The 27967-nt window shown below is 41.9% G+C and overlaps 2 protein-coding genes across 6 annotated transcripts in view; one reads left to right on the forward strand and one right to left on the reverse strand.

Annotated features, from left to right (window-relative positions):
* Positions 1 to 3177: 3177 nt before the first annotated feature.
* On the reverse strand, positions 3178 to 12111 carry MEIG1 (meiosis/spermiogenesis associated 1). 2 transcript variants are annotated; one of them, XM_072147303.1, is made up of 3 exons: positions 11953 to 12111; positions 6761 to 6961; positions 3178 to 3328 (listed from the first exon to the last, which is right to left on the reverse strand). In XM_072147303.1, exons 2-3 carry the CDS (start codon positions 6917 to 6919, stop codon positions 3200 to 3202), a joined length of 288 nt encoding a protein of 95 aa, XP_072003404.1. In that variant the 5' UTR covers positions 6920 to 6961; positions 11953 to 12111; the 3' UTR covers positions 3178 to 3199. The 2 variants fall into 2 exon arrangements, with proteins under 2 accessions (XP_072003404.1, XP_072003405.1); XM_072147304.1 differs by having other exon boundaries at positions 11877 to 11965.
* Positions 12048 to 27967, forward strand: part of DCLRE1C (DNA cross-link repair 1C) — a 31718-nt gene continuing 15798 nt past the window's right edge. Inside the window, exons 1-10 of one of the 4 annotated variants that reach the window (XM_072147300.1) lie at positions 12048 to 12408; positions 12962 to 13013; positions 16126 to 16210; positions 17638 to 17697; positions 18371 to 18426; positions 20019 to 20120; positions 21410 to 21482; positions 24139 to 24279; positions 25921 to 26022; positions 26689 to 26825. In XM_072147300.1, the coding sequence (XP_072003401.1) occupies positions 12228 to 12408; positions 12962 to 13013; positions 16126 to 16210; positions 17638 to 17697; positions 18371 to 18426; positions 20019 to 20120; positions 21410 to 21482; positions 24139 to 24279; positions 25921 to 26022; positions 26689 to 26825 (989 nt within the window). In that variant the 5' untranslated portion in view covers positions 12048 to 12227. Of the gene's footprint in view, positions 12409 to 12961; positions 13014 to 16125; positions 16211 to 16892; positions 16968 to 17637; positions 17698 to 18370; positions 18427 to 20018; positions 20121 to 21409; positions 21483 to 24138; positions 24280 to 25920; positions 26023 to 26688; positions 26826 to 27967 lie in introns of those variants that run through there. The other 3 variants (XM_072147299.1, XM_072147301.1, XM_072147302.1) reach the window with 3 other exon arrangements.

Here is a 27967-nt window from a genome sequence, read left to right on the forward strand (position 1 = left end):
TCTTAGTATATATTCTTCTATTATATGTGCATTACATACAAATTAGTCACAAAAGATATACTTGTCATTTGCAATGGGAGTTCTGATGAGCTTTAAGCGAACTTGTCATCAGGATTTCACATTTTCACCTAATGACAGGTTCCCATATCATTTTTAATTCTAATTTCCAATCTGCTTTTATAATTAGCATTACTGCTTTCACTGTGTCGGCATCGGCGACTGTCCCTGCATCGGCGCATTCACTGCTGCCCGCGACTTTTCACATGTGAATAGTTGCTGACTGCACTTATTTCTTTTCCAGGCCCTGTCTGGCTTCCGCCTGTCAATGTATCGCGCAGGCATATGATGATTATCCCCCGATGACTCCGTTGAGTGGAACCACAGATGTTAATTATAGAAGCATATTGGGAATTAGTATTAAAAAGGCTATAGCAGTGTTGGCGAACCTATGGCACGGGTGCCAGAGGTGGCACTCAGGGCCCTCTTTGTGGGCACCCAGGCCACATTTCCCCAGCACTGAGTTCACCAGACATGACTTAAAGAATTCACCTGGAGGCACCGCCAATGTAGCTGCTACTCTCAAAGTGTTATTTCAAAGGAACACATCCTCGGCTTCTTCAGACAGTAGAAAGAGTGAGAAGGTATGGGCAGGGGTAGTTTATTGATGGAGGTCTTCTTCTATTGAATTTGTGGTAGAACAGAGAGTTAATGCTTAAATTGCTGTGTTGGCACGTGGGTTTTTGTTGTCATTTGAGCACTCGGTCTCGAAAAGGTTTGCCATCACTGGGCTATAGGAACTGAAGTGAAAATGTGAAAGAGGATCCCTTTGAAGTGTTTATTGCTACAAATTAACAACAATGACTTGGGTATTCCATTTGCCAATACTATTTTTAGCTATACAAGCAAAGTGTCAGGACTAGTGGTCGGTGAAACTCCGCGGGAGATGGTACTAGCCGACACCTTGGACCGGAATCTAAGTGCACCTGGTCTTCACCAGAACCTGCCGCAAAGCGGGATGATCTTGCTGTGGCAGGGTACCACCAGGTCATTCCACAGGTGCGACTTGCCGGTGGTGGCAGCCAAGCCAGTCAGGTAGACAGGGCTGGGGGCAGAGATGCAAGGTCACAGGTCAGGTCCAAGGTCACAATGAGAGATCAACGCAGAGGCAGGGAACAGGAACAAGGAAAGTCACAGGAACACATTGGGAAGCTTTCTCCAGGGCTAATGAGCACAAAGATCCGACGAGGAATGATGGGAGCCATCCGTCTTTATGGAAACCCGGAAGTGGCCAGCGCCAATCAGCCTAGCCTGGAGCAGGATCGTGGAGAGGTAACTGAGGGCCGGGAGCGCTGCGCCACGGAGAGGGGCATGGGTGTGCCTGCGAACCGAGACATGGACACAAAGTTTCTAGATGTTGTGGTATTTCCAAAACCTGATATGTCCGTATATGGGAGCCATGACCTAGCTGCACAAGTTTCTGCTAACTCACGGGCCCCTTAGAGGTTTAGTATACACCATCAAAGTGTGGTGAGATATGGTGGACACACCGCACTGTGACTGAGCCTCCCAGGTCGTATGCAGGAGGCATGAGCAGCACTCACCTCGGCCGAAACGGGTCACAAACACTAACTTGTTTGTGGCTCATTTCAGCACACGATCATGTCCATGTGTCCTTACACTTACTATAAAGGACATCTATCATAAGTTTTACTGATGCTAGAGGTGTCCTAAAAAGTTCCAGAGGAATGATGTTCCTTAGGACTTCTTTTATTACAACGCTATATGCCGCAATTACGTCAAAATTATGCAAATTAGTTTAAACTGCTCCAACTATGTCACCGGCTCCCCTGAGACCAACTTGTCTTTTAATTTATTCACTTGTTCCCCATTCTGATACAGAAAGTCCCAACTGTGCACAGAGCATAAAGCAAGTTGTATCGGAACAGTGAATAAATTAAAACATTATGTGCTCTGAGGCGTTCTGGCGACTTACCCGGGACTCTTCAGACTACGTTATTAGCATAATTTTTATGACTCAATTGCGGTGTATATACAGGTGGTACTTAAGAACACCCAACTTACAGACAACTCCTAGTTCCAAGCGGACCTCTGGATGTTGCTAATATACTATATTTTCGCCTTGGGCTACAATAAACAGCTGTAACAGATAGCAAAGGTGTCTACAATGAAGCTTTATTGTTAATCCTGGTTCTTATGACAAAACAACATTTTTAAGTCCAATTGTGACAGAGACCCAAATAAATTTGGCCAGGGTTACAATTATAAAATATACAGTTCCGACTTACATACAAATTCAACTAAAGAACAAATCTAAAAAGAACCTATCTTGTACACAACCCATGGACTGCCAGTAGTTATAATAAAAGAAGTCACGAGGAGCAATTTTTTAGTAGGACACATCTACCATCATTAAAACTGTTGGTAGATGTCCTTTAAAGTGGATTTCCCACAACCAAAAGTTGGGCTCTATCCACAGGATAGGGCCTAACTTGCTGATTAGTGGGGGGGTCTCAGTGCTAAGACCCCACAGATCACGAAAACGGGTGACCCCTTGTCACTCCGTCAGGCTAATGGAGCAGACGGCTGTACATGACCGTTCTGCTCTATTAATCTCTATGGAGCTGGCAAAGATCACCAAGAATTTACGATTCTTACTTCAACTACACCACCTCAACACCATGTGGCCGCGGCCAATGGAGAGGGTGGGCATGTGACGTTTCTGCCCCGTGCCTGCGTCATTTTTGAGAAACCTGCTAACAGTGTTTACACAATACTACACCAGGTTGCCCAATAAATACATCAAGAGGCCTAAGCCATGGGACGAGGGGGGAGAACGTGACCACCATCATACACCATAGGCGTCTGTAGAACGGCAGACGTTATTCAGTACCGAAAATGACAGAAACCAGATATTGAAACGTTCTCAGTATGAAAGTATCGAACAAGTATTGAGGTTTTGATGAATCATGCAACCCTACTCTTCATGTCTTTTTAGTTTAGCGATTTTACATTTGAGACACTAAATCCCCAAGACGCATGCGTTTTCAGTACATTTAAAAATGGTCCAAGAATGCTCCGTGTGGCAGCACCCCAAGGCTTTACACATTCTTGTAAAATTTCAATAAAAAACACAAAACAGAAATCATAAGCGCTGGCTCGGGTAATGTATGGCATTTATTTAATAGGCATACACTTTTACTTTATGGACTTCTTTATCTTCACATTCTCTGCTCTTGTTGTAGTAGTAAAATGTATTGTCCTTCCTTTGCAACTTTTTCACAAATCCGGTGTCGGGCCAGCGATCCACCTAAGAAGGAAAAGAGTTTCCTATTATTACATAAACGATGTTGTTGGCAACAATTTATTATTACAGTTAAAGGTTTTGTTTTGATACCATAACAATTAGGTTTGTATATTCTTGCATAGGAACTGTAGTTTTGAAGTACCAGATCCATTATCATTTATGTCATTTTTTTTGTTACAAAACCGATCCTCATGTATGGGATATGGTGAGGCAGCGTTCACATGCAGCACTTACTAAAAACAAAGCAAACTTTGTGCAGTTTGTCTGTGTAGTGTGCAGAGGGCGCCAGATTCAGGATTTCTGGCGCACGTTCTTCATGAATTTGACGCTCCCTGCTCTGCCCCGATAAAGTGCACCAACTTTTTTTTTCTTTTGATGCACCTTTAACGCAAATGGCAAATGTGTTGCACGGTCCACCTGTGCACCAGAATGCCTATGTCAATGACGAAACTTGTGTTGCGTGAAGAATAGTGCAGCTGCGACACAAAAGGGTCACGGGTAACACATATGTGATGTGGACACTTCTTAAATACATGTGTAAGCAGTTTGCACATAAAAAAACGCGGAAAGTCTGACAGAAAACTGGCGCACGGACCTTAGTAAATGTGCCTCAATGTACCTTGAATTTCCATCATATTTATGCAAATCAAGTAAACAAGGAAATTAAGTGCAGAAAAAATATAAGACTAAAATATGACAGTGAAATCCGAGTATCAGTAAAGGTCAGAAAATAACCATAAGAAGGTGTGGTCAGGATTAAAACAATGATGTGGTTTTAAAAGCAAGCGTGTTGAGATTTTACACAACCTGGTAAATAGATTGAATATTCATATTAACCGTTTAATTAAGAGGGCAACAAAGTTCAGAGGGTGGGTGTAATGACGAGGAGAGAATTAAAGGGGTTGTCAGCAAAAATTTTATATGGTTTGTGTTATGAAAAGTTAAACAATTTTCCAACATACTTTCTGTATCAATTCCTCATGGTTTTCTCAAACTCTGCTTGCTGTCCTTCTATAGAAAGCTTCTGTTTACTTTCAGTGGATAGAAATCTGTCCCTGGTCATGTGATGTCACACAGGTGCACGAGCCAGCAAGTAATCAGAGCCGAGTGATAATAATGCCTCCTGCACTTGAATGTCCATCACATCACCATGGACAGATTTCTACCCACTGGTAGGAAATATAGAAGCTTTCTATAGCAGAACAGAAATCAGAGATCTAGAAAACCATAAAGGGAACCTGTCACCAGGAGACCCATTTTTAGCACACTCCCAGTCCCCACAGAGCATAGTACATACACTGCCAAAGTGTTTTTGTATTAAAAATTGGTCTTACAGAAAAAAGATATGTTATATTGTACCTTTCATTAGCATGTGCTGTGTGACTAGACAGTTGGCAAATGGGAGGGGCTGGAAAGGAGCAGTTCCCCCCACCCTTGGGGAACTGCTTCTCCATGTGACCTTTTCAAATATATGAAAACACACATCACTTGGCTCAGCGACGCCCCCTGCTCCTCTACAGCCAATCCAGAGTGTGGGGAGTTATTCATATATTTGAAAAGGTCACATGGAGTAGCTGTTTCCCAAGGGTGGGGGGGAACATCTCCTTTCCAGCCCCTCCCATTTGGCAACTGCCTAGTCACACAGCAGATGCTAATGAAAGGTACAATATAACATAGCTTTTGTTTCTGTAAAACCTATTTTTTATACAAAAACACTTTGGCAGTGTATGTGCTATGCTTTGTGGGGACTGGGGGAGTGCTAAAAATGGCTCTCCTGGTGACAAGTTCCCTTTAAGTTCTACTCTCTCTTTCTTTGCAGGATGATTAAAGCAAATCTACCATCGAAATCAAGCATGATACTAGTGACGGTGGAAATGTTCCTTCTTCCTTCCTTCTAAAATCAACTTTTAGAAATATGCTTATTAGCCTGAGGGGCTCTTGGGGGTGTTACCAGAACCCCTCCATGGTTTAGATTCACAGGCTGTTTGACTGTCTTCCCCTCTGCTCCCTCAGCCTCCCCCCTTACTCTTCCTGATGTAGTCTCACAATAGCAGAAAAAGTTTCAGCACACAGTGTGAGGGGGGGAAGTACTCCTGCACAGTGTAACAGCCAGTGAATCTGCAGCATGGAGGATCTCTGGTAACATCCCTAAAGCCTTTTTGGGCTCATTAGCACAATTTTAAAAGTTGATCTTAGAAGGAAGGAGACCATGGATTGTTTTTCATCCCTAACAGAGGCAGGATATCGCAAGGTGAGTTTGCAACCATTTGTTTTGTCTTACAGTTTACGGCAAGTCTTGTTGTGGATGCACTTTTTGCACTATTTACTGCTTTTGGGCACGGTGCCACAAGTAATAGATCAGGTCCTGTTCCTACCTGTATTTGCAGAATCTCTCTCCCCCCCACCCCCCCGGCACTGGTAACATACAGAGCTGCACAAGTTATTTGTTTCATCTGTGGTTTACAGTTGGGTACCAAAACATAAAATCCAAGAAGTCTTTATGCCTGACAATTGCTAGAGCAGCTATAGTTAATAAAAATCTTTATACAGACATCATATTCCGTGGCACTTTAGAATTCATAGCAGTTTACATATACAGGGACTGCTGGCAATGTAATAGTCACTAGTGACTGCTAGGAAAATTCCACTTTCTACTAAAAAGTATAAAAAAGAAGTAAATACAGTTGGAGTTTTCTGGGAAAAATTGAGGGATGTATCTTTTCTGTTAATTCTGTGCAGATACCTTCTTGATACATCCCCTATGACAGTTACGGAAAACCCTTTAGAGACCGATTGCCTACACTGCAACCCAAAACTCTATGTGCCAACGTGGAGGTTTAAACAGTAACTTATTGCTCTCTCCTCTGCCACAGCTTTAAATTATATTGGCCTCCTGAGGACACCAATACAATTGAAAGGAGTAGGGCGAATTTGAATTGTTGCTTTCCTCTGGGGCTCTCCAAACAGGACGGGCCAGGATAAGGAGCTCCAATGATAATTCGACCCTGTCCACCTCTTTTCACAATTTTACTCTTCCTGCAGTCCCAAGTAGCCCAGGATATGGCATTTTGAAATAGTGCAGCACACCCTAGGGAATTGGAAAAGAAAGATTAGGAAGGGAGGCATAAGGTGAGGGAGCGAACGAAAGGGGACAAATGGTGGGAGGAGATACCAAAAGACGTAAGGTGCTGGGCTACAGAAAGGGGAGCAAAAGTTAATAAGGGACATATCGTTAAGATATGTCATCAATATCTTCACCCCAGAAAACCAATTCAGTACTCCCCACTAAGTAATTACAATGGGAAAAATGCTGAGTACTATATGTGACCACTATTGCTACAACTACAAGATTATTGTACATTTAACCTTTTGAAGAGCGTCTACAGATATCAGATGTTCTAGGTATACTAATACATCTACACACAAAGCACTCACCATCTCCACTTGCTTTATATGTCTGTACTCTACTTCATCTCTGTATCCAGCTGTTTGGAATCTGTACAAGTTCTCAATCTCATCTGACCATTGCTTCGCACGAGTCATTGATTTTGGTTTTACTTCATAGACGAAAGCACCAGATTCTGTGTCAGACATTGTGCTGAGAATTTTGTCTATATCCAGTTATGCCAAACTGATCTGTATGGGAATGAAGAACATATTGGAAAAATAAATTTCTTGTTGCATTTCATCAGTTTAACAAGATTCAAGCCCATAAAATAACCACCACATATATACAGTATATATTCCAAAATATAGGGATATCCCCAACTCATCTGTCCATGGCTGAGATGACAATAGCCCTGTTTTCACAGTGCTAAAATAGTCTGAGACTTATGGAAATAGCTGAATGCGGCATGTCTATGCTGTTGCTGGAACACTCAAAGAAACTGCAGGTGCGGAAATAGCTTTATACACTAGCTACACTATTAGGCTGCAATCAAACGGCCGCTGGGAGATGTATGTATATGGTGGCCATATATACTTTATATATACGTCCCCCATTGGCCGGCAATGGGTGCTCGGAGCGGTACCGTTCGGTACCCAGGGAAAAGATTGGACATTTCCTATCTTTCCCCAGATTATGGCGCCTTGCGCTATGTATCTCTATGGAGAAAAGCGGGGGCGAGCAGCACTTACCCCCTCCTCCTCTCCCATGCTACGGCACGGCGGGCACATGTTCGTCTGAATGCAGCAATAACATGAGTTCTGGACACAGCTTATTGTGCTACAATGTTTCTGTAACTACCTCTGACCTCTATGGGAGTTATAGAAGCCACGTTCAGTTTTTTTCTGTTACCGGTTTACCTTAACACCCTGAATACTTCAGCTTGGAGGAGAAAAGCTTTTCTCATTTCAGCCAATAGAAATACACTTAAAGGGTTATTCCCACAAAGACAAGATTCTTAAATATACTCAGGATAACAAAAATACAAATTCTTTAATTCAATGTTATTAACAAAAATACAGCAACTTGTCCAACCTGTCTCTATCAGTCCCGATGTACACAATTTTGGTTGCCCCTTTAGGGTTGGGTAGACATATTTTTCTCCTGTCTGATGCTGCACTGAGCTGCTCTCTGCACTCCAGCCCCCACCCTTGTCTGCTGCTGCTGTGGCAGTTGGAAGCTGAGCCATGATTGGTTGCTGCCCTGACACAGGTCATAAATATGAGCTCTGAGCTTTGATTGACTACTACAGGCAATGAGTAAAAAACAACTTTTGTGTTATGTAAGATTGATAGGGATACAGAGATAGGGGAGATTTATCAGAAATGTCTGAGATCAGCTGGAATTTTATAAACGGCTGTGCAAAAATAAAACTTGCGCTCTGATTGGTTGCCAAGGGCAACCAGAGCAGTTCTGCTCTCAGACACTTCTGATAAATCTCCCCATAGACAAAGTGACAGAGAGAGTCACTGCTATGAGAGTCGCTGGAATGAGAGTGTCAGAGACAGACAGTCGCTGGAATGAGAATGCAAAAAAAGTTTATTAAAAAAAGGGACAGTCAGTGACAGTCTGACACAGTATATAGATACATCTAAAATAATTTTTATTACCTATTCTATTTTGTTGTAGCTAAGAGAAGTTATTTACTATCCCGGGCAATGCCGGGAGCTACAGCTAGTAGTGTATGTACACCTGTACCCTGATAATTTAAGCTATTCTAAGATAATCATGAAGTGTCTGCTTAGAGAGTCCCCGTAAGGGGGTTAAAAATCTTTACTGTGAAAACATCACTAGGGGATTGAAATTTGAGAATTTTCAATTCAATTTGAGAAGTTCAAACCTCTTTAAAGTGGAACATAAAACCGTAACTGTATATGTGATTTCCCCTTTGAAAACAGAACGATGCCTACTTTGAACTGCTCATCCTATTCTTTCCGAAGTTCTGGCATTTTCTGTTCTAAAAGTGTTTGACAAAAATCTTTCTCACTAGACGTGAAGTGGGCGGAGACTAATGTTTGTCTGTCTATGCCCTCAAGCTGAGGGCAGTTAGCTTGCCCACAGATCCCACAATGCCTAGTGTTTTCTCTCAAAGTAATTTAGCATTAAAGAGGACCTTTCACCACCCCAGACTTCCCAAACTGAACATACCATAAAGCAGGCTCTAGCATCCTGATTCTCGGGCACTTGGAATTTTCTTTCGAGCCCCCTCCATTCCAAAGATATGACCCCCGGGATCTGACGATTCCGAGGTCTGTATGGTCGGAAAGGAGGAGCTGCAGCACGGGAGGGGGGGGGGCGTGATTATGCTAAAATCTTCTGACAACATTCCAATCAGCGTCGGATGGTGTCAGATAAGAGACTCCTTTGTATTGGGGTGAGTGTGCGCCGAGTAGCGATCCAGTAAATCCAGGAAACACTGCACAATGCACATAGGTGATGCGCATGGTGACCAGCCTGACAGCTTCCATCACATGGAGGAGCAGGGAACATGTAAGAAGTAAACCAGTTACATGAAGTCTATGCCTGTGCTGTGTGGGCACTAAGGGTTAATAGCTTATCTGCACAGTGCCGATGACAAAGTGGGGGAAGTGAGCAGCATGAGGAGAGGAGAGACAGAGAAAGTTCTGTTGAATCACAGACTGGGATGGAGGGACTGATAGGGAACAGTATCTCACTATTCTTTGCAGGAGACTGTATCTGCATTCACACATCCAGCTCTGATTCATGCATAAGTGTCGTTAGCGAACGAGTCAGCTCTAAGAGCCTGCTCTTGATCGTGAACGACGGGAGCAGGCTCAACTCAGTGAACCGATAACTCACTTAACCCCGCCCCTAACTGGCTCACCAAACAATTGGGTTAAAAGTGGTGTGGAATGGGGCCTGCAGCTCCCTATTATATATTTAATAGGAAGCCGTTTAGGAGCCTAATGAACCAGTTCTCTAAGAAGAGCCCTCATTCCCGTCACTAGCTCGAAAAGCACATGTCCTCCTTCTCTGTGAGCAGGGAGCAGCAGCCCCTCCCCTCCAATGAAACCATAGATTTGTTTATCTGATGTTAATTAGACAACTCCAGGAGGGAGAAGAAGCAGCTACTGCAGCTCTGAGATAATCTAAGGGGGATAGCAAGGAAACTGCTGCATATAGGTAAAAAAAGATAATTGGTAAAGTTGTTTGACATCCCAAGAGGTATTGATTTGTGAAAAAAACCCTTTACAGTTACTAATTTTACCTAAATTTCATGTCCTTGTTTAAGTGGTTTCTAGGTACCCTGCCACTCTCCGTTCTCCCTGCTCTAGCACTGCGGACAAGCGGACAGCCATGTGCCAGTGCTCCCTAAAGCGCGGTGACGTCACTGGCTCTCGGGAGCGAGGGAAGGAGGGTGCCGAAGGACAGGAGCGCCAAATGGGTCATTTGCCTATTGGATAAATCGATTCTTGGACGGAACTGCTGATTTCTGTGCCTAAACAAGACAACCTCCAGCATCAGCTTACCTACTCCAATGTAAAGGTATTGGTCAGAATGACCATTTTCAAATGGTACATTTCCTTTAAATTCAATGGGCTTTTCAATAGAAAATCTGGTCATTAAAAAGTAAAATAGAAAATCTACAAACATGTGCAATATGAGGCCCTTGTTTGTGGAACATGTGTCACTGGAGTGTGGAATCCACTAATGTGCCAATAAACGTGGAAAAGACTGTCCTGCATGGACAGGAAAAGGAGCAGTCAGCACATACAACATCAGTGTTCATGAGGCCATAGAAGTACATGTGGATGTGTGATAACTGTTGAAATGTGTCCAAAGAAAACTTGTGTGCATGTAGCCTGAGGCTGGAGGCACACGTAACCCTGGAGGCGCAAAGCGTTACGTGTGGCACCAGCCTTAGGCTGTGCAAACAAAATCAGCCAGTGTGCACTCATTGAATGAATTGGTTCATTAAAACTGGCCTGGGAGTCTAATCAGCAAATAAATAGTATATGTATCAAACACTGCAGCCACGTGCATGGGACCTTAGTGAAACAACAACACAACAGATTGAATTGTGTCATTATGTAGAAACAGATAAAGTACCTCCTTACTGTTTCCATAGCATACCTCCCAACTGTCCCAGACCCAGCAGGACAGTCCCAGATTGTAAGCTCTGTCCCACTGTCCCGATCTGCGGGAGGTATGTCATGGGACATGAACTCTGTCAGCATTATAATAATAATCTAGCTATAATAATAAATTGGCATCAAACTCCACAGCGATTTAGAAATCATAGGGGACACATACAAATATATAACAGAATACAAACAGTCATACGGAACAATAGGAATGAGGGTCCTGCTCGCAAGAGCTTACAATCTATGAGCATTCTCTCGATGCCAACAGAGTCTAATATAGAGATAAAGGGGCATATTTATCAGGCCCTGAAATAATCGCAAATGCTAGCTTATTGCTAGCTTTTGCGATTATTTTCCCCAATCCGCCACCTTCACGCCAGTGGGGCGTGAAGGGGGGGGGCGCGGCCGGCCGAGCGGGGGGCGCGGCCGGACGGGAGTGGGCCGGCGCGGGGCGTTACTGTCCCCGCGCCTGCGCACTCACTGCTGCCGGCGACTTTTCATACGTGAAAAGTCGCCGGTTGCGTTTTTTTCTACGCCAGGCAGGGCCCTCTTGGCCCTCTTTAGCTGCTACAAAACTTTGGAAGTATCCCACAGGAGTGAAAAGGGTAAAAAGTCAAGTGCTGCTAACCTAATGCCCCGGATAGATACATCATCATCAAGTGTGACCAGTGCTATAAGAGGAGAAGTTATAGCGATGGACCCAGCCGTCTGTCATTACAGAAGCAATTGCTGGAGAGTTTATAAGGCCATTTACTAACAATTTGAAGTCCATCATTCTGACAATATCTTCCCTCATAAAGCATATTGAAGATTCAGATTCATGACAGTGCTGTTAACAGTCCCAATTAAATAAAAGTGTATTGGCCATTAGCTGTAAGAAGACTGGGGGAAGCATTTATTATATGTCACATGTACATCATATCACTGCACTGATGTGAATAAGGCTGCACAGTTCTATGTCTAGATCTATAGAACTACCTAGTCCCGAAAATACACTCACATCTAGTAATGTATGATATAATATTCAGTAATATAAGCTGTGTCCGGTAAGTGCTCCCGTTACTGTCGTTACTTACCTGGAAGCTCCGATAAGCGACAGTTGGCAGCTCTACGGTATCATAGCAACAACTGACGCGCTGCGTCCGTAGAAGAGGCCAAAATAGCTTATCCGAAGTGTATGGGCGGAGCCAGGACTTCCGTGCTGTGGGTAGAGGGGTCCAGCACAGCTACTGCCTGATGATGCGGCGTGCTTGTGGAGTTCGTATCTGATTGGTTGCCGGGTGCAGCTCACAGAGTGGTGATTGGCTGGAAGGTGCGGCTTGCTGGGGTTGTCACTTTGGAACAACATGTGATGCTCCATGTCTCTTCCGGTAACGCAAGAGGACTCCCCGCACCATCGTGGCTCCTGCTGGGCTATGATAACATGAGCTCCTTCCAGGGCCGGATGAAGGAGTATCCTGCTATCTCCATAGACAGGTTCGACAGAGAGAACCTCTCCGCCAAAGCTTATTTCCTCTCCCACTGCCACAAAGGTGAGCGGGTCCCGGGGCTTGTGGTATTCTAGTGACGCTCATAATATAAATGGGCAGCTCTCTGCAGCATGTCTAACCTAAGCTATTGTTCTCCGATGTCAGCCAGACTGTGTGTGATAGGGATGTATATGATCTGCACTATTATAGGAACCTCCTATGCTGAGATCCATGACTGCTGGGATACATAACCATGTGGGGTCCTGAGCATTGCTAACCTACATATCTCAGCTAGATCCTGCAGTGTGTGTGAACACATCCAGTGTAGAGATGCAGTGCTAAGTAGCAACAAGCACACCTACAGAGGGCCTGCCCGCAGCTTGACTACTCTCCACCTGCCATACATCTGGAGGTAAAATGCTGGAAGTCTTTGATGACGAATGAAAGAATGGCCCAGGATCATGGAATGTTATTGGTGTTATTACATTTATAAATATTCTCCTCCTTGCATTGTGTACGGTCAGTCAGTTACAGGTACAGCATAGTGACTGAAGCTTCTTTTACCTTTTCCTGAATTGCTTCTTATTTCTCTAATTTATATTTTTCCCATCTATAGATCATATGAAAGGACTTCGCGCTCCTCTCTTGAAACGAAAACTGCAGTCCTGGTATGTGAAATCATTTCATATGTATTTCTGTTTCTGGATAAAGCATGAACTTTCTATGTATTCATTAATACGGCAGCATTTTCTGATATACTGTACTTACAAACTGAACACTGATACAGTAATGAAATGGTCACATTTATTTGTCCAATGGTCTGTACAAAGAAAACTTCTAACTTAGACTCCCATTCAAGTGAACGGGTCTGTGAAATAAAACACATGAATGCCCTCAGAAGTTGCTAGGAAAAAAAACTTGACTTTTTTTTTCCTTTTGGACATATCTGAAAAACAAACCATTTAGAAAGAAAAATACAAGTGGAACACTCTGAAAAACAACCACTCAATCACACTCCTTATCTCTGTGGTCGTGCTTTGTGGAAAAAACGAAGGTGCACAGGACAGCGATATTAGTGATCTCCATTTCTAGTTTGTGACCTGTGATCTAATCTAGTTAATTCATTTACAGTATGTACGGAAAGTATTCAGAATCTTTTACATTTTCCACTCTTTGTTTCACTGTCGCCAATTGGTAAGATAAAAAGATCATTAATGTACACTCTGCGCCCCATTTCACAGAAACAAAACTGAAATATAGATATTTTTGATAATTTATTAAATGAGAAAATCTGACAAATCACATGGTCATAAGTATTCAGACGCTTTGCTCGGTATTGAGTAGAAGCACCTTTTGAGCTAGTACAGCCATGAGTCTTCTTGGGAATGATGCAACAGTGTTTCACACCTGGATTTGGGGATCCTCTGCCATTCTTCCTTGCAGATCCTCTCCAGTTTGGATGGTGAACATTGGGGGAAGTCATTTTCAAGTCTCTCCAGAGATACTCAATTGGGTGTAGGTCAGAGCTCTGGCTGGGCCAGTCAGGAATGGTCACTGCTTTGTTATTTTAGTTGTGTACAGTCATTGTCTTGTACAAAGAGAACCTTTGGCCCAGTCTGAGGTCCGGAAGAAGGAAGAGATTTTCATGATATCTCTGTACTTGGCCATATTTATAATAATAATTCCTTTATTTATCTAACACACACAGATTACGAGCGCTGCACAGAGATTGCCAAATAAGTCACTGTCCCCAATGGGGCTCACAATCCAATCAACCTACCAGTATGTTTTGGAGTGTGGGAGGAAACCCCAGGACCCGGAGGAAACCTACGCAAACATGGAATCAATTGCAACCATTTGTCCAGTCCCTGCAGCTGAATAACATCCCCATTGCAAGATGTTGCTACCATCATGTTTGGGATTGTATTTGGCAGATGATGAGCAGTGCCTGGTTTTCTCAACACATACCGTTGTGGCAGGGAGTGGGCTGCATAAAAAAAATAAACATTAACTTGCCACCGCCGTCCCACACTGCAATCTTCCGCCCTAATATAGCCAAGGTGGAAGGAACTCAGCTGAGCTGAGGCTTCAGTCTGCACATAAAGCAGTGATAGTTGATTTTGTTGAACTGTCTTCCTGTTGCATCTCTGGAGCTCAGCCACAATGATATTGGGGTTCTTCATTACCTCTTTCACCAAGGCTCTTCTCCCACGATTGCTTAGTTTGACTGGATTGCCAGGCCGAGGAAGAGTTGTGGTCGTCCCACAAACTGCTTCCATTTAAGGATTAGGGTGGTGTCACACGTGACATTTTGAACCCATTTTTAAGCCGTTTTTAAGCAGTCCGTCAAAAAAGGCATGCGTTTTTTGAAAACTAATCAGTTTTTGACCAGTTTTAATTAAGATAATTGGTAAAATCTGTCAAAAACGGATGGTTGTTTTTTTTTTTTTTGTTTTTTTTTTTTTACGGACTGCTTAAAAACGGACCAAAACCGGGCTCTAAACGCCATGTGTGGCATCACCCTTATGGGGGTCACTGTTCTCTTAAAGTGCTGCAGAAATTGTTTTGTAAACTTGGCCAGATTAATTTTGCAGTTTTTGTAGCCAAAAGCATGTGTGGATAATAATGGGTTGAGACAAATAATTGAAAGGTGCTACTCCATTCCTGGTTTTGGCATCAAAAATTGCATCTAAAAAAACTGAACGTGTAGTCGCACCCTTAGGCCAGCGGCACACGTGGCGTTTTGATCCCATTTTTGGGCCGTTTTTAAGCAGTCCATTAAAAACCACACGCGGTTTTTGAAAACTCATCCTTTTTTGTCCAGTTTTACCAATAATCTTAATTAAAGCGGGTCAAAAAAAAGATGCATTTTCAAAAACCTCCTGCCGTTTTCAAAAACTCGTGCATTTTTAAACGGACTGCTTAAAAACTGCCCAAAAACGGGTTCAAAACGCCACGTGTGCCGCCGGCCTAAGGCTTAATGATTCTCATGTGCTTTGAGGTGCATCTAGTATAGACAGTTGTTTGCCTTTCCTAATCAAGTCCAATCAGTTTAATTAAACACAGCTGGACTCCAATGAAGGAGTTGAATCATCTCAAGGACGATCAGAAGGAAATGGACAGCATAAATGCATAAATATGTGTCACAGCAAAGGGTCAGATTATTTATGACCATGTGATATTTCAGTTTTTCTTGTTAAATAAATTAGCAAAAATGTCCACATTTTTGTTTTTCTACTGTGAAGATGTGCTGTATATTGTACATTAATGAAAGAACTTTTTTGATTTCCCCAATTGGCTGCAATGAAACAAAGAGTGAAACATTTAAAAGGGTTTGAATACTGATCCAGCAAGATGTCCTATGCACTGAATAGTCAGATAATTTTAGAGCCACTTAGTATCTTAGCGGATATAGCTTGCTATAATCTGAAATGTAATATGTAATCTGCAGATTTATGGTGATATTATTTGAATATTATATTTCTACGCTTTCTATGCTTAAAGCAGGCCTCTAATCATATTGGTGGTACTGTCAGTGATTGAAGGCTATCTCTATAATCAGTCTCATGGGTAGGTCAGGCAATCACTGATGAGGCCACTTCCCTAACCATCTACTGCTTCTCAGAATAAAAGCAAATAAATAATTAAATACAAGAAATACTGAATGTTTTCCAACAAAACTATATTTCAGTTTGCTCAGCTCATCGTGCTCTATAACAAGCTGCTTAATGTATAAGCGCAAGTTTGCAAAATAAAGATTCTCCACTTTGAATTTCACAGCCTGAAAGTTTTCCTGTACTGTTCTCCTGTCACAAAGGAATTGCTGCTAACAAGCCCGAAATATGCATTCTGGGAAAAGCGCATTGTAAGTGTTTTTATTTATTTTTTTAACTAAAGCTTGAATACTACACATTAGACCATTTTACCCTATGTCTACATAACATATGCTTAAAGGAGAACCATTGGCCATCAGAAAATAAAACTTTAAAGGGGTTGTCCAACTAAACTGTAAAAAGAGCAAGATGTGCTTTAGGTCCTTGTCCACAAGCTTTTTTTCTCTGCCTCACAAATGAGCATACATGTGCCACATTATTTAGTCGTGCACACTCTTAAAGGGGACCTGTCACCATGTGACTCCGCTACACATGTTTCTGTGCATAAATGCTCATAGGGCACCTAGGTATATAGTGTTTCTCCAAGGTGTTTTTCAGTTCACTGTGTTGTCTCCAGCATTAGGTGCCCTATGAGCAATTATGCACAGAAATGTGTGTAGAGGATTCACATTGTGAAACGCCTGAGTGTAGTGAAAATGAAACTGCTATTTATTAGCCCATTTTTTATTGAAGAATAAAATTTACTATTTTAAACATTCTTGTCAGGCAGATTCCCTGGACTGTTCAAATGACTAGAGGCTCCCCCAGTGTCTAAACCAGCATGTGCCCAAATGTTAGAACTTAAGTACTGCTTCTATATCCTTAATTTTATATTGTTCATAAAAGTATTTTAATGATGAACTTCAAATGTTTCCTTGTAATCCATCTATTTAGGAAAGCCAATCATATTCCCTAACTGCATGTGACCGTCTACCCTGACTCTCATCCAAACCAGATCTTCCAGACAATGTAGGAGATGTGGACTGCCCAACTTCTGTGCACTCTGGAGCTGAACTACCCTCATACTGTAACAGGCCACAGCAGAGTCCCCCTTTAAAGAAGTGACCACAGCAGAGATCCCCTTAAAAGAAATGTCCACAGCTGATGCCCCCCTTTCCATAAATGCCCCCCCCACCTTACCCTACCCTATTAATGAAATGTCCACAGCAGAGCCCTCTTGAAAAAAAAAAAACCCTCTATACTCCCCTTAGGCTTCTTTTCCCCGGCCCTGCGGCTCCACTTCTCCTCCATGACCTCACACGGCCGTGGAACTGTCGTATCATAGTGATGCTTCTTGTCAGGAAGAGGAGCAGACAGAGCCATGGGGCTGGGAAGAAGAAGCCCAATGGGAGTATAGATTTTTTTTTTTAAAGACTGATGGTGGATCTTCATATAGGGCCCGGGTATGGAAGGGCGCACCTCTGAAGCCAAAGACCCCGCCCATAGTACCTATATGAAGATCCGCCATAGGCTTACACTTTATCAGGGGGAGGAGGGGCAGGAGCCAGGAGAGCAGTGAATATATTACAGAGCAGACAGAAGTTGTCATTTGAAATTTTCCCATCAATAAGACAACAGTCAGTATGTATTATGCTTACAATATGTACCAGTGATTAACATATTAATGTTTAATATTCAGAGAACAATTGAAGTGGATACCCCGACACAGATTTCTCTGATTGATGAAGCTACTGGTGATGTAAGTATCAAAATGCAGTTGAGAACTGACAATACATTTTTATACTTTTGTTTCTCCCATTCCAGCGTAAATAATTTTAAATCTGAATCTGTAAAAGCAAACTCTGTTCTATTATATGTGGGATGGACTGAGACCCCCAGACTTTCTCTACAGCTGTCCTGGATTTCAACCATAGTGAGACCCTGTGTGAGAGGACTTTCTCTCACGGTTCAGCGTAGAATTAATATTGCTTCATCACGCATAGTTTAGCTGTATTCACACGATTGTCGGGGGGACGTATGAACGGGCGTACATACTTCCCCCATAGACGGGAATGGCTGCACGGCTTTAGATATTAGATGGGGAAGGATTTCCCATGAAGCATAAGGGCTCTTATACACATAGCATATTACTTGTGGATTTGCTGGGCAAAATTTTTGTCTATTTAATATTTTTCTTACAAGTTATTTTGTAGATAAAAAAACAATCCAAGAAAATGTCTAAATAATTCAGTCTCCATATGTAAGGCATATGCTTTACTTAATGTGTTGGAGCAATAATTTATTTCTTCCAGGTGATTTTGTTTTTTTACTTTTTCTACAAAGGATAAAACCTTGTTTATATCAGGTGTGTGCCAAATACATGTTTTGTACATTCTGTATAGAAATAGCTGTCGTTTTAATGTCTCTTACAGAAAGAAGATGTCCTGGTCACACTCTTACCAGCCGGTCACTGTCCAGGTTCAGTAATGTAATATACACTATGATTCTTATTACTACATTTCTTGTGGGTGCACTTCATTGCTACATAGAAAATAATGTAAGAAAAAGTCATGGAGATCTCTGTAGAAACTGGTGTTAGAAATGACAACTCACTATCTGATTGGCCACTACTTTTAAGGTGGCATTTTCATGTTTTGTGTTCAGTCGTATTGTGCAATGGAGTTTCAGTTGAACCATAACAAGTTTTATCCGTGGAGGTTGATGTGAGAAAAATTGAGGACAGTGGGGTCTCCTTACCCTCTGTCAGTTATGTTACCGTTAGTGGTAAAAACAGGAAGAGGCCCAATAGGATAAGAGACATGTCTGTACATGTCAGCAGATGTCAGTAGTTATGGTTGTGTGCAGTAGTTTAGTGCCACAGATAATGGCTTGCAATAAGATTCTTCACTAAAACGAAATGTAGAACAGACCTGTGTACAGTATATTGCCCAGCATTGCTACCTGCCAGGTTACCTACAAGCTATGTGTGACTTGTGTGTGTATTATTGGGGGACAGGTTGCTCACATGCTTTTTTTCTATAATTGTAATGTCTGCTCTTCAAGACAACTAACCCAAAATCTCAAAGGGTTCTCTTCATTATGTAGTTTGCTTATAGAAAAAGTATGCATAAAATATAGTGGAACTGAAATATTTCATCTTTTGTGGTGGTCTTTTCATTTAAAAGCCTGATAACTACAAATTGCATGGCTATGCTGTTCTGTTATATGAATGGGAAGTGATTAGTTGTGTCAATTAATATAAAAAATGGAAATTTAAATATTATTACATAAAAAATAAAGACTGGTGACTGAGATTATTAGCCGATTGAATTTAATTCGGCAGGACCTAAATGTAAAAGAAACATGAAATGGTCTGGCTGCACTTTAAATACATTATACAAATTCTACATATCGTACATACTCGAGTATAAGCAGAGACCCCTAATTTTAACACAAAAAACTAGAAAAACGTATTGACTTGAGTATAAGTCGAGGGTGGGAAATGCATTGGTCACAGCCCCAGTATACAGCCAGCCCGCCCCGGTGTAGTATACAGCCGGCCAGCCCCCGTGTAGTATATGGGCTGACCATAAAAAATATAAAATCCGTACCCACCATTCCGGAGTTTCATCACAGTTGTGCGCTGTGCTGCCGTGTGCACGGAGCTGTCACGGACCTGCCTCCGGCCTGAAGAAAGAAGTGGCGCTGTCGCGGACGCGCCTTGAACATGGAGATAGAAGAGGAGCTGCCCGGGCCGTCGGAATGGTGAGTAGTCGGTTTATTTTATTTTTATATGCCCGAGTGATAAGCCGAATGGGGAATTTTTAGCACAAAAATTGTGCTGAAAAACTCGGCTTATACTCGAGTATATACGGTTAATGAATAATAGATAAATTGAAGGGATCCTGTTATCTAGATTCAAATACTAAACCACCACAAGACTGGTGGTTCAGGGCCCAAATTTATTTATATATACACATGATCGTTTGCATTTTGTGGGGAGCGAGCAACAGGCTGAGTGCCATTGATTGCAGCCAATCTGACATGAGATTTTTTTTTTTTTTTTTTTTTTTTTTAAAGGTTTTTGTTCCAAGGACAAAATGGTAATGTTCTTTACACTGGAGACTTCAGACTTGCAAAAGGAGAAGTGACCCGTATGGAGCTTTTACATTCAGGAAACAGGTGTGTAGCATATATACAATATAGCAACATACATACTATTCCACACCTGCTAATGCTATGCATATAGCCTCTACATTTTTGTGTGCCACACTTCTTTCCATAGTTATTTGTGTGGCAGGTGACAGCAGGGGTCAGGAACCTTTTTGGCTGAGAGAGCAATGAACGGCACATATTTTAAAATGTTATTCCGTAAGAGCTGTACAATATGCACATGCCCCAAGTAGATAGGTAGTCCCAATGTCACAGGTGCCCTTGCGATCTACGTCTTGGATCGCAGGCACACTGGTGCCCCTCTCCCTGACGGCTCCCCTTTCCGAGCTCACTCAACTCCCCACTTTACGGCTCCTGTCCCGGCCGGCCAGTGCACACACTGGCACTCGCAGATTAAAAGGGCCAGTGCGCCGCTGATTGGCGCTGCCCACTTCCAGGGTTCCTATAAAGACCGGCGGCTCCAAGCATTCCCCGCCAGATCTTAGTGCTTTATGCCTATTAGGGAGCTTTCCACATTGTTTCCTTCCCAAGTGTTGACCTCCCATTGTGACCCCGAACCTGTTCCTGATGCATCCCCGACCTTGCGTCATTTCCGCCTGCCTTGACCGTCTGCCTGTTCTTGGCCACGACACTGCCTAGTGATCCTGTACCTCGACTTTGGCTGCCACCGTGGACAAGTCGCGCCTGTGGAACAAGATGGTACTACGCTGCAGCAAGACCATTCTGCTTTGCGGCGGGCTCTGGTAAAGACTGGGTGCCACTTAGATTCTGGTGTTTGCTTACATCATTATCCGCGGTGGTCCAGGGGGTTCGCTACTCCAAATCCTGACACCCACCACATGCATCCCAGATACATCCTAGAAGATATTTAGTCACAGCAAAAAAAAAAAAATAAATAAAAATATTCACTTACCAGCAGCCAGCTCCTCATCGTTCCCACGCTCTTCTCTTTGACCTAGGCTTAGACGATGGCGTCTGGGTTGTACAAAGGACGTAGGCAGCAGTAACATCACTGCTGTGTCCAGTGATTAGTCTAAGACGCACACAGCAGCCATCACTATATATTAAACATCTGTCTGAGAGCCAGATGCAGCCAACAAAAGAGCCATATGTGGCTCCCGAGCCATAGGTTCCCTCCCCCTGCCATACAGCATAGAAGCCGGTATTGAATACAAGAGTAATCAGGAACATAGGAACCTCCCCTATTTAAGCAGTTTTTTAGGTTCCTGTGGTGTATACATGTTTATATTTACCGCCTTCACAACTTGCTGTTGTTTTTTTTCTCCTCCCTTTCATAGAGTGAAAGAGATTGACAGCGTTTATTTAGACACAACATTCTGCGACCCCAAATTTTTCCAGATTCCCAGTAGGGTAAGTAGTTTACAGCTATTACTTGAGTGCTTTTTCAATCGCAAACAAAACCTGGGAAGGGGGCACTTAAACCACTGGAATGTGCAGATTTGATGAGCACACAGGACAGAATAAAGAGAGAAGGGCGCAACCCTATTTTATACCGTGATAAAATATCAGAAAGAAAAAGCTCCTTGCTTTCAGATGAATTCTCAGCTGGCAATGCTAGATATAGCGTTTTACAAATGGTGTCCAAACTGCTTGTTCCTGAGAATGCTCCTTATTGTGACCAGAATACAGGTGAAATAGTTGTGAAGCATAATACTGTATCCAATGTGTCTCGTTGGACATCCGGTGTGGACATCAGGAACAGGAAACGCTTTGCTCCAATGTTGAAGAACTAAGCAAAACTTTTATTGTATTGTTTTATTGTATTGGATTAAAATATACTTCTATGTGTTGCTGCCCTGGACCTCAGCCTTCAATGATTGATCCTCGGATCCAACAATCCCCGGGAGAGCAAGAGTCACGTGACACCCGCTATCTGATTTATAAAAACATTAAAAACAAAGAAATGCATGTACAGTGTACATATCATTAAAAAAGTAACATTCATTGGAAAAGAACAGCCAGGGAGTCCTGTGAATGACGGGACAACTATTAAGAATATGCATAACTTATGCAAAGTAATTAAATCAACAGGAGGAAGAGGATTTTCAATTTCTTAGTATTAACTGACAGGGGCTAACTTCATAACTTTGGACCAAGGGATACGCGGTGTCCCTATATGCACTTAGAGGCCAGGATGTAGCATCTCTACATTGCTTAGCAACTCCTTGGCTGGGGAAGTTGAAGTGGGTCAAAAAAACCTCAAAACGTCTTCAGGACAACAGTGCATCAGCAGAATCAACAGGTGTTTGTGAGGAACTACTTGAAGTAGAGTGGCCAACCCCTTTAAATTCTTTTATGTTGGCACTGAGCAATGATGGCATAAGAGAAAAAATCTCTTATTCTATCATCTCTGAGCCAACCTAAAAGAACTTACAGGGGTTGGCCACTTTACTTTGTTTTTTTGTAATGTTTGTGTGTAAGTGTGGGGGGCAGGATATTAGGTAATTACCCATTATACATCTATTAATAGTTTTTAGATATGGCTAAAGATAAAATGAGAAGACACCTTTCATAATTATTATAAATGATGAATAGAAAAATAGCTTTAGCATTATATCTATTCTATTACTTAATTTACACCAGAAGGGTGCAGGGTATTCAGTGTGAACATCCAGTATGATCCCCTCAGATTTCATTGGTTTAGAAAGTCTATTTTTGTTTTATATCTTTGACCATTTATGCACACCCTCAAAGTTTGAATGGTGCGACCAATAAATTGAAGGCTACAGATGCAATCTACGAAATATATAACCTTGTCAGATCTCGTTTTATAAGAAGATCCTCACCTGTTATATTTCATCTAAAAGAGTTGGATTTATGGTTGATGATATGGCAACAAAGACATTTTTAGTTATTACAGTGTCATTTAAAGTGATCTTTTTTGGCGTAATTTACTTGGACGCAATCCTTTTGATGATGCCCTCCTAAAAGTGTCTTTTAGTAATATTCCCCAATATTTCCTTAAAATTTTTCTAATTCCTCTATTACTGTTTGTCAAAGGTGGTGAAAAAATTGGGAAGGATGACAAATTGGTTGTGATGTCAGATTTAGTTTTTTTAGCTTTTTTTTTTTTTTTGGCTTTGGGCAACTGTTTGGTTTTTTTTTTAAGATTTGACCATGTTTACTCTGAAAGGCCTGATCTGTTAATGATTCTGGATAATTTTTCATGATATTAAGGCTTTTGGTGTTAGTATAGATGCACATTATCTGGTTTTCCCTATTCCTTATTAGTGATCTTACTTCACCCCTTACTATAACTTTATTATTCCTTGTTATCTCTATGCTCTTATCGTCCACACATTGAGCTTCCCTTACACCTTCTCCCTAGTTTATACATGTCTTTAACCTTCAACCCATATATGGCTATTAAGCATTGTCAAAGATGTCTTATAAGGCTAATAGAGCTATGAAATGCTTAGAATTGTGAAAGCATAACACAAATGAACAAGCGGTAACACTTTCTAGTCTCTAGGTGGGACAAAAATTTTTTTCAAAAACCTTTTCATAGCCCAGTTTCAGGAAACAAATAGGAGAAAAGAATCCATGACTCTTTTGGAGGGGAAGGGGGCTTGCCTCCTGCTTACTTCTTTCACAATTCTGCAGATGGCCGCTGAGCCAAGCCCTGGCTTCTCCGGCCACCCCATGACTAAGGCTTAGTGGTCATGTGCAGAATAAATGGGATGGCAGCACCACAATCTAACTCGATATAAAGTATGAAAGATCATTAAATATTCTGTTATTTTTTTTTTCTTTTATTTGTTATCATTCTTTTTTTTTTTTTCATTTTTTTTTTAACAAAATCTATCCCCATATTTTCCAATTCTTTTTTTATTACAGTCATTAGCGCAATTGTATTGATTGAGGATAAGGGAACCATCCTCCCCTCTGGACATGTGACAAAGAAATAAAATTGCTTGCCCCTAAGACACAAATTGGCCATTCGTTCATATTCTTAATGTGATGTTTGTTTTCTTCTTTTTAGTTTTTGTATTTTTGTTTCCTTCAGGAAGAATGTTCAGTTGGTATTTTGGAGTTGGTTCGGAGCTGGATAACACTGAGTCCTTACCATGTTGTCTGGCTTAACTGCAAAGCAGCTTATGGATATGAATATCTATTCACCAACCTGAGCGAAGAATTTGGAGCAAAGGTAAAGTGAAGCACAGAAACCATTTTGTGGTAAATGGCTCCATCACTAGTGATTTATTGTTTTTTAAAGAGCCTGGTCATCTCCTTCTGCACCTTTCTTATGGTTACTGACTTTATATCAAGTAGAAGCTGGGTCGGATAATATTTTAATAAAATGAGAAAATGTAGAGAATATATGTAATATATATGTACAACGTTTGTCAATTCAAAACTGAGGACAGGGTATAGGACAGTGGTGGCGAACCTATGGCACGGGTGCCAGAGGTGGCACTCGGAGCCATTTCTGTGGGCACTCAGACCATCACTTCAGGATAGATTTCACCATGTAGAACCAAATCCTGCAGTCCCAGGCAACTTAAGAGATACTGGGGCAGATTTATCAAGCAGTCTGAAAGTCAGAATATTTCCAATTGCCCATGGCAACCAATCACAGCTCCCCTTTAAAATATTAATGAGCACTGGTGAAATGAAAGCTGAGCTGTGATTGGTTGCCATGGTCAACTGGAAATATTCTGAATTTCAGACTGCTTGATAAATCTGCCCCACTGTTTTAAAGCGACATTTCATTCACTGTTTGTAACTGTGGGAAAAGTGAGAGGCTGTTGACAGAACTGCAATATCTTTGGAGGTCCTCCTGCAGGAACCACCATTCTCCTTCTACAGAGAGATGCCAGAGAGAAGCTACAATGAGAGTCTGCATTTGCCCTTCTTTCAAGTGTATTGGTGGCCTCAGGGGGTTGATACGATTGAAAATTGAGGAAGAACAGGTAGCAATAAGTTACTGCTTAAAATGCCATGTTGGCACTTCACGGTAAATAAGTGGATTTTAGTTGTAGCTTGGGCACTTGGTCTGTAAAAGGTTCGCCATCACTGGTATAGGAGATATCAATTGGCATGTTATTTTTACATGTAGTTTATTTGCCTAATGCAGTGGTGGCGAACCTATGGCACTGGTGCCAGAGGTGGCACTCAGAGCCCTCTCTGGGGGCACCCAGGCCATCACCCCAGCATGAAGGTCACCAGACAGATCTCAAAGAATCTTCCTATAGAATCTTCCTACAATGATAGGCAAATTTGCCCTCCTACTTTCAACTGCATTGGTGTCTTTAGGAGGCTGAACGATTTAAAGTTGTCAAAGAACAAGGAGAAATAAATTGCGGTGCTGGCACTTTGCTAAAAAATAAGTGGCTTTTGGTTGAAGTTTGGGCACTCAGGCTCTAAAAGGTTCGCCATCACTGGCCTAATGGCTGTAATTTCTATAAAGGTAGTAATGGATATTGGATATTGGCACTTCCCTTCTTGTGTATGGCTCGGTAAGGCTTCCTAAACTCGTAAACTCTGCATATCTGCAGTGTAACATTCCTCCTAAGGATGCCAAAAAAGTGTCTTCTGGTGTTGTATGTTGTAATATATTTTTGTATATATATTTGTATACCGTATATATTTTGTATAAAAAATGGCAACGCAGCAGCCCTCCAATCTGAAAATGTAATTCCTTTATTCCACCATAGTAAAAAAACAAGCAAAGTTTCGAAACTCTGCTTGTTTTTTATTACAGTGGAATAAAGGAATTGCATTTTCACAACGGAGGTCTGCTGCATTGCCATTTTTTTATAGATTTTGTGCACATCTTTCTTTCCAGGTTCATGTGAATAAGCTAGATATGTTCAGGAACATGCCTGAGATTCTGTGCCACATGACAACTGAAAGACGGACTCAGATACATGCGTGTCGACACCCAGTGGTAAATAAATTGCCATCTATTTCCAGCTATATCTATGAGGGTGCCTCTCAAAAGGGTGCCTCACTGTGTTGGTAAATGAAGCTGCTGTTAGCGATATGGCCTCTGTCCTGAAAGTGCATTCAAAGCAATAATAGTAATTGGCAATATCTTATCAGACTGTCATCGCTCACTATGCCACGCTAACAACATAGGCTTCTGACATTGTGGGCCAAAATAAGGAGGCTTTCATTTTGACGTGACACATTTTTCTTATGCAGTAGATATTCCTTCAAAGACTAAAACTTTTATTTCACAATATTTTTCAGATTAGTAAAATGGCAAGAATGTGGAAATTGTGTAGAATGTGAAGATTGCATAACTACATTATTGTTCAGTTCTCCTTATCCTAGCAATATAAGTGGTATGCTTATGTATCCCTTTATACAAGAACCTACACAACCTCCATCACTCATAGCTATGCTGCCTGACATTGTTCAGTGATTAATAATATAAATGCTAGATTTTTATCAAAGATAAAACCGCTCTAGTCCGGTCGGCAGACAAGAAGTCCTTGCATCATATTTTGATAAAACGCAAGGACTTGCGTCCTCTGCAAGGTGCAGACTCTGGGTCCAGGCCAGCTGTGTGCATGAGACTAAATTTTGAATTTTTCTTTTTAACTGGTAGCATGAAGAATTTCTGCGAGGGAACAGATTGCCTTGTGGAATGTTTTCACACGATGGGGTCCCTTTGCGTGTCATCAGTATTAAGCCATCAACTATGTGGTTTGGTGAAAGGACCAGGAAAACCAATGTGATTGTGAGGTATGTGTATGGCATATATGATGTCCAAAAAAGCAGAATGGGTAAGGTAAAAAGAGCCACGTCCAGCGCTACTTTAACAGGAACCTGCAATTCAACTCTTATTCAGCTGATTGATTGGGATCCCGATTTTGGTTTCCTGATGGACTGAAATTGAGGATCTACCTTATGGATAGGTCATTGTTATTACTATACTAGAAAACCCCTTTGAGGCAAGAAATAGTAAATGAACATATAATTATGTCTATCTTCTTATAGAGGAAGATGCTTCTTGGTCATATTTTTCCAATGATCATCTACCTAAAACAATACTTTTTCGGGTTCAACAAATCCTAAAAACAGCAGTTCTAAAATACAATTGTAATCCAATACGGACAGAGCTCCTCTGCTCATGCAACTGGTATCTGCGTACTGTGCATAGGGAAACTATAAAATGTTTATTCCTTTTCTTCTCATTAATGTTAGATAAAATTACCATGTTTTGAAAAAAATTAACAAAAGAAATAAAAGAAAGTTCTGAAACCATTGAAAGTGCAGAGTTTTTTGACGCTCATTATTGTAATACTTCTTAAGTAGCACAAAGCTTGGTAGCTGCAGCGAGTTGTGCTTTATCCCATCCAAAACCTGCTCAAAGCATTGGATCAAATTTCCTCACATGCCACGACGTTATACTACGTCCCCGGGGCTAGATGCTTAGCGCACCGGGACGTAGTATAACGTCCAGCTTCTGGGACCGGCTCACGAACGGAGCCGGTACCAGAAGCAGCGGCTGTCAGCTGTCTATCACAGCTGACACCGCGCTGTAACACCCGCGATCGGAGCCGACTCCGATCGCGGGTGTTAACCCCTTACACGCTGCGGTCAAGCATGACCGCGGCGTGTAAGGGTGTTCCTGCTGTGGATCGGATCCCCCGTGCCGCTTACCGGGGGATCCGATCCTCTTCCGGGCAGCTCTGAGGACTGGCATGTGCCCCGGAGCTGTCCGGTCTCCATGGCAGCCAGATCCCTTCCGGGTCTGACTGCAAACTGTCTGAGCATGCGCAAGCTTGCTCAGACAGTTTACACTGCTCTACAATAAAATAGTATTGTAGAGCAGTGTATTGGACTTAAACCAGTGATCAGAGCATCACTGGTTTAAGTTCAAG

Source organism: Engystomops pustulosus, chromosome 4, assembly GCF_040894005.1.
Source record: "Engystomops pustulosus chromosome 4, aEngPut4.maternal, whole genome shotgun sequence".
Lineage (NCBI taxonomy): Eukaryota > Metazoa > Chordata > Amphibia > Anura > Leptodactylidae > Engystomops > Engystomops pustulosus.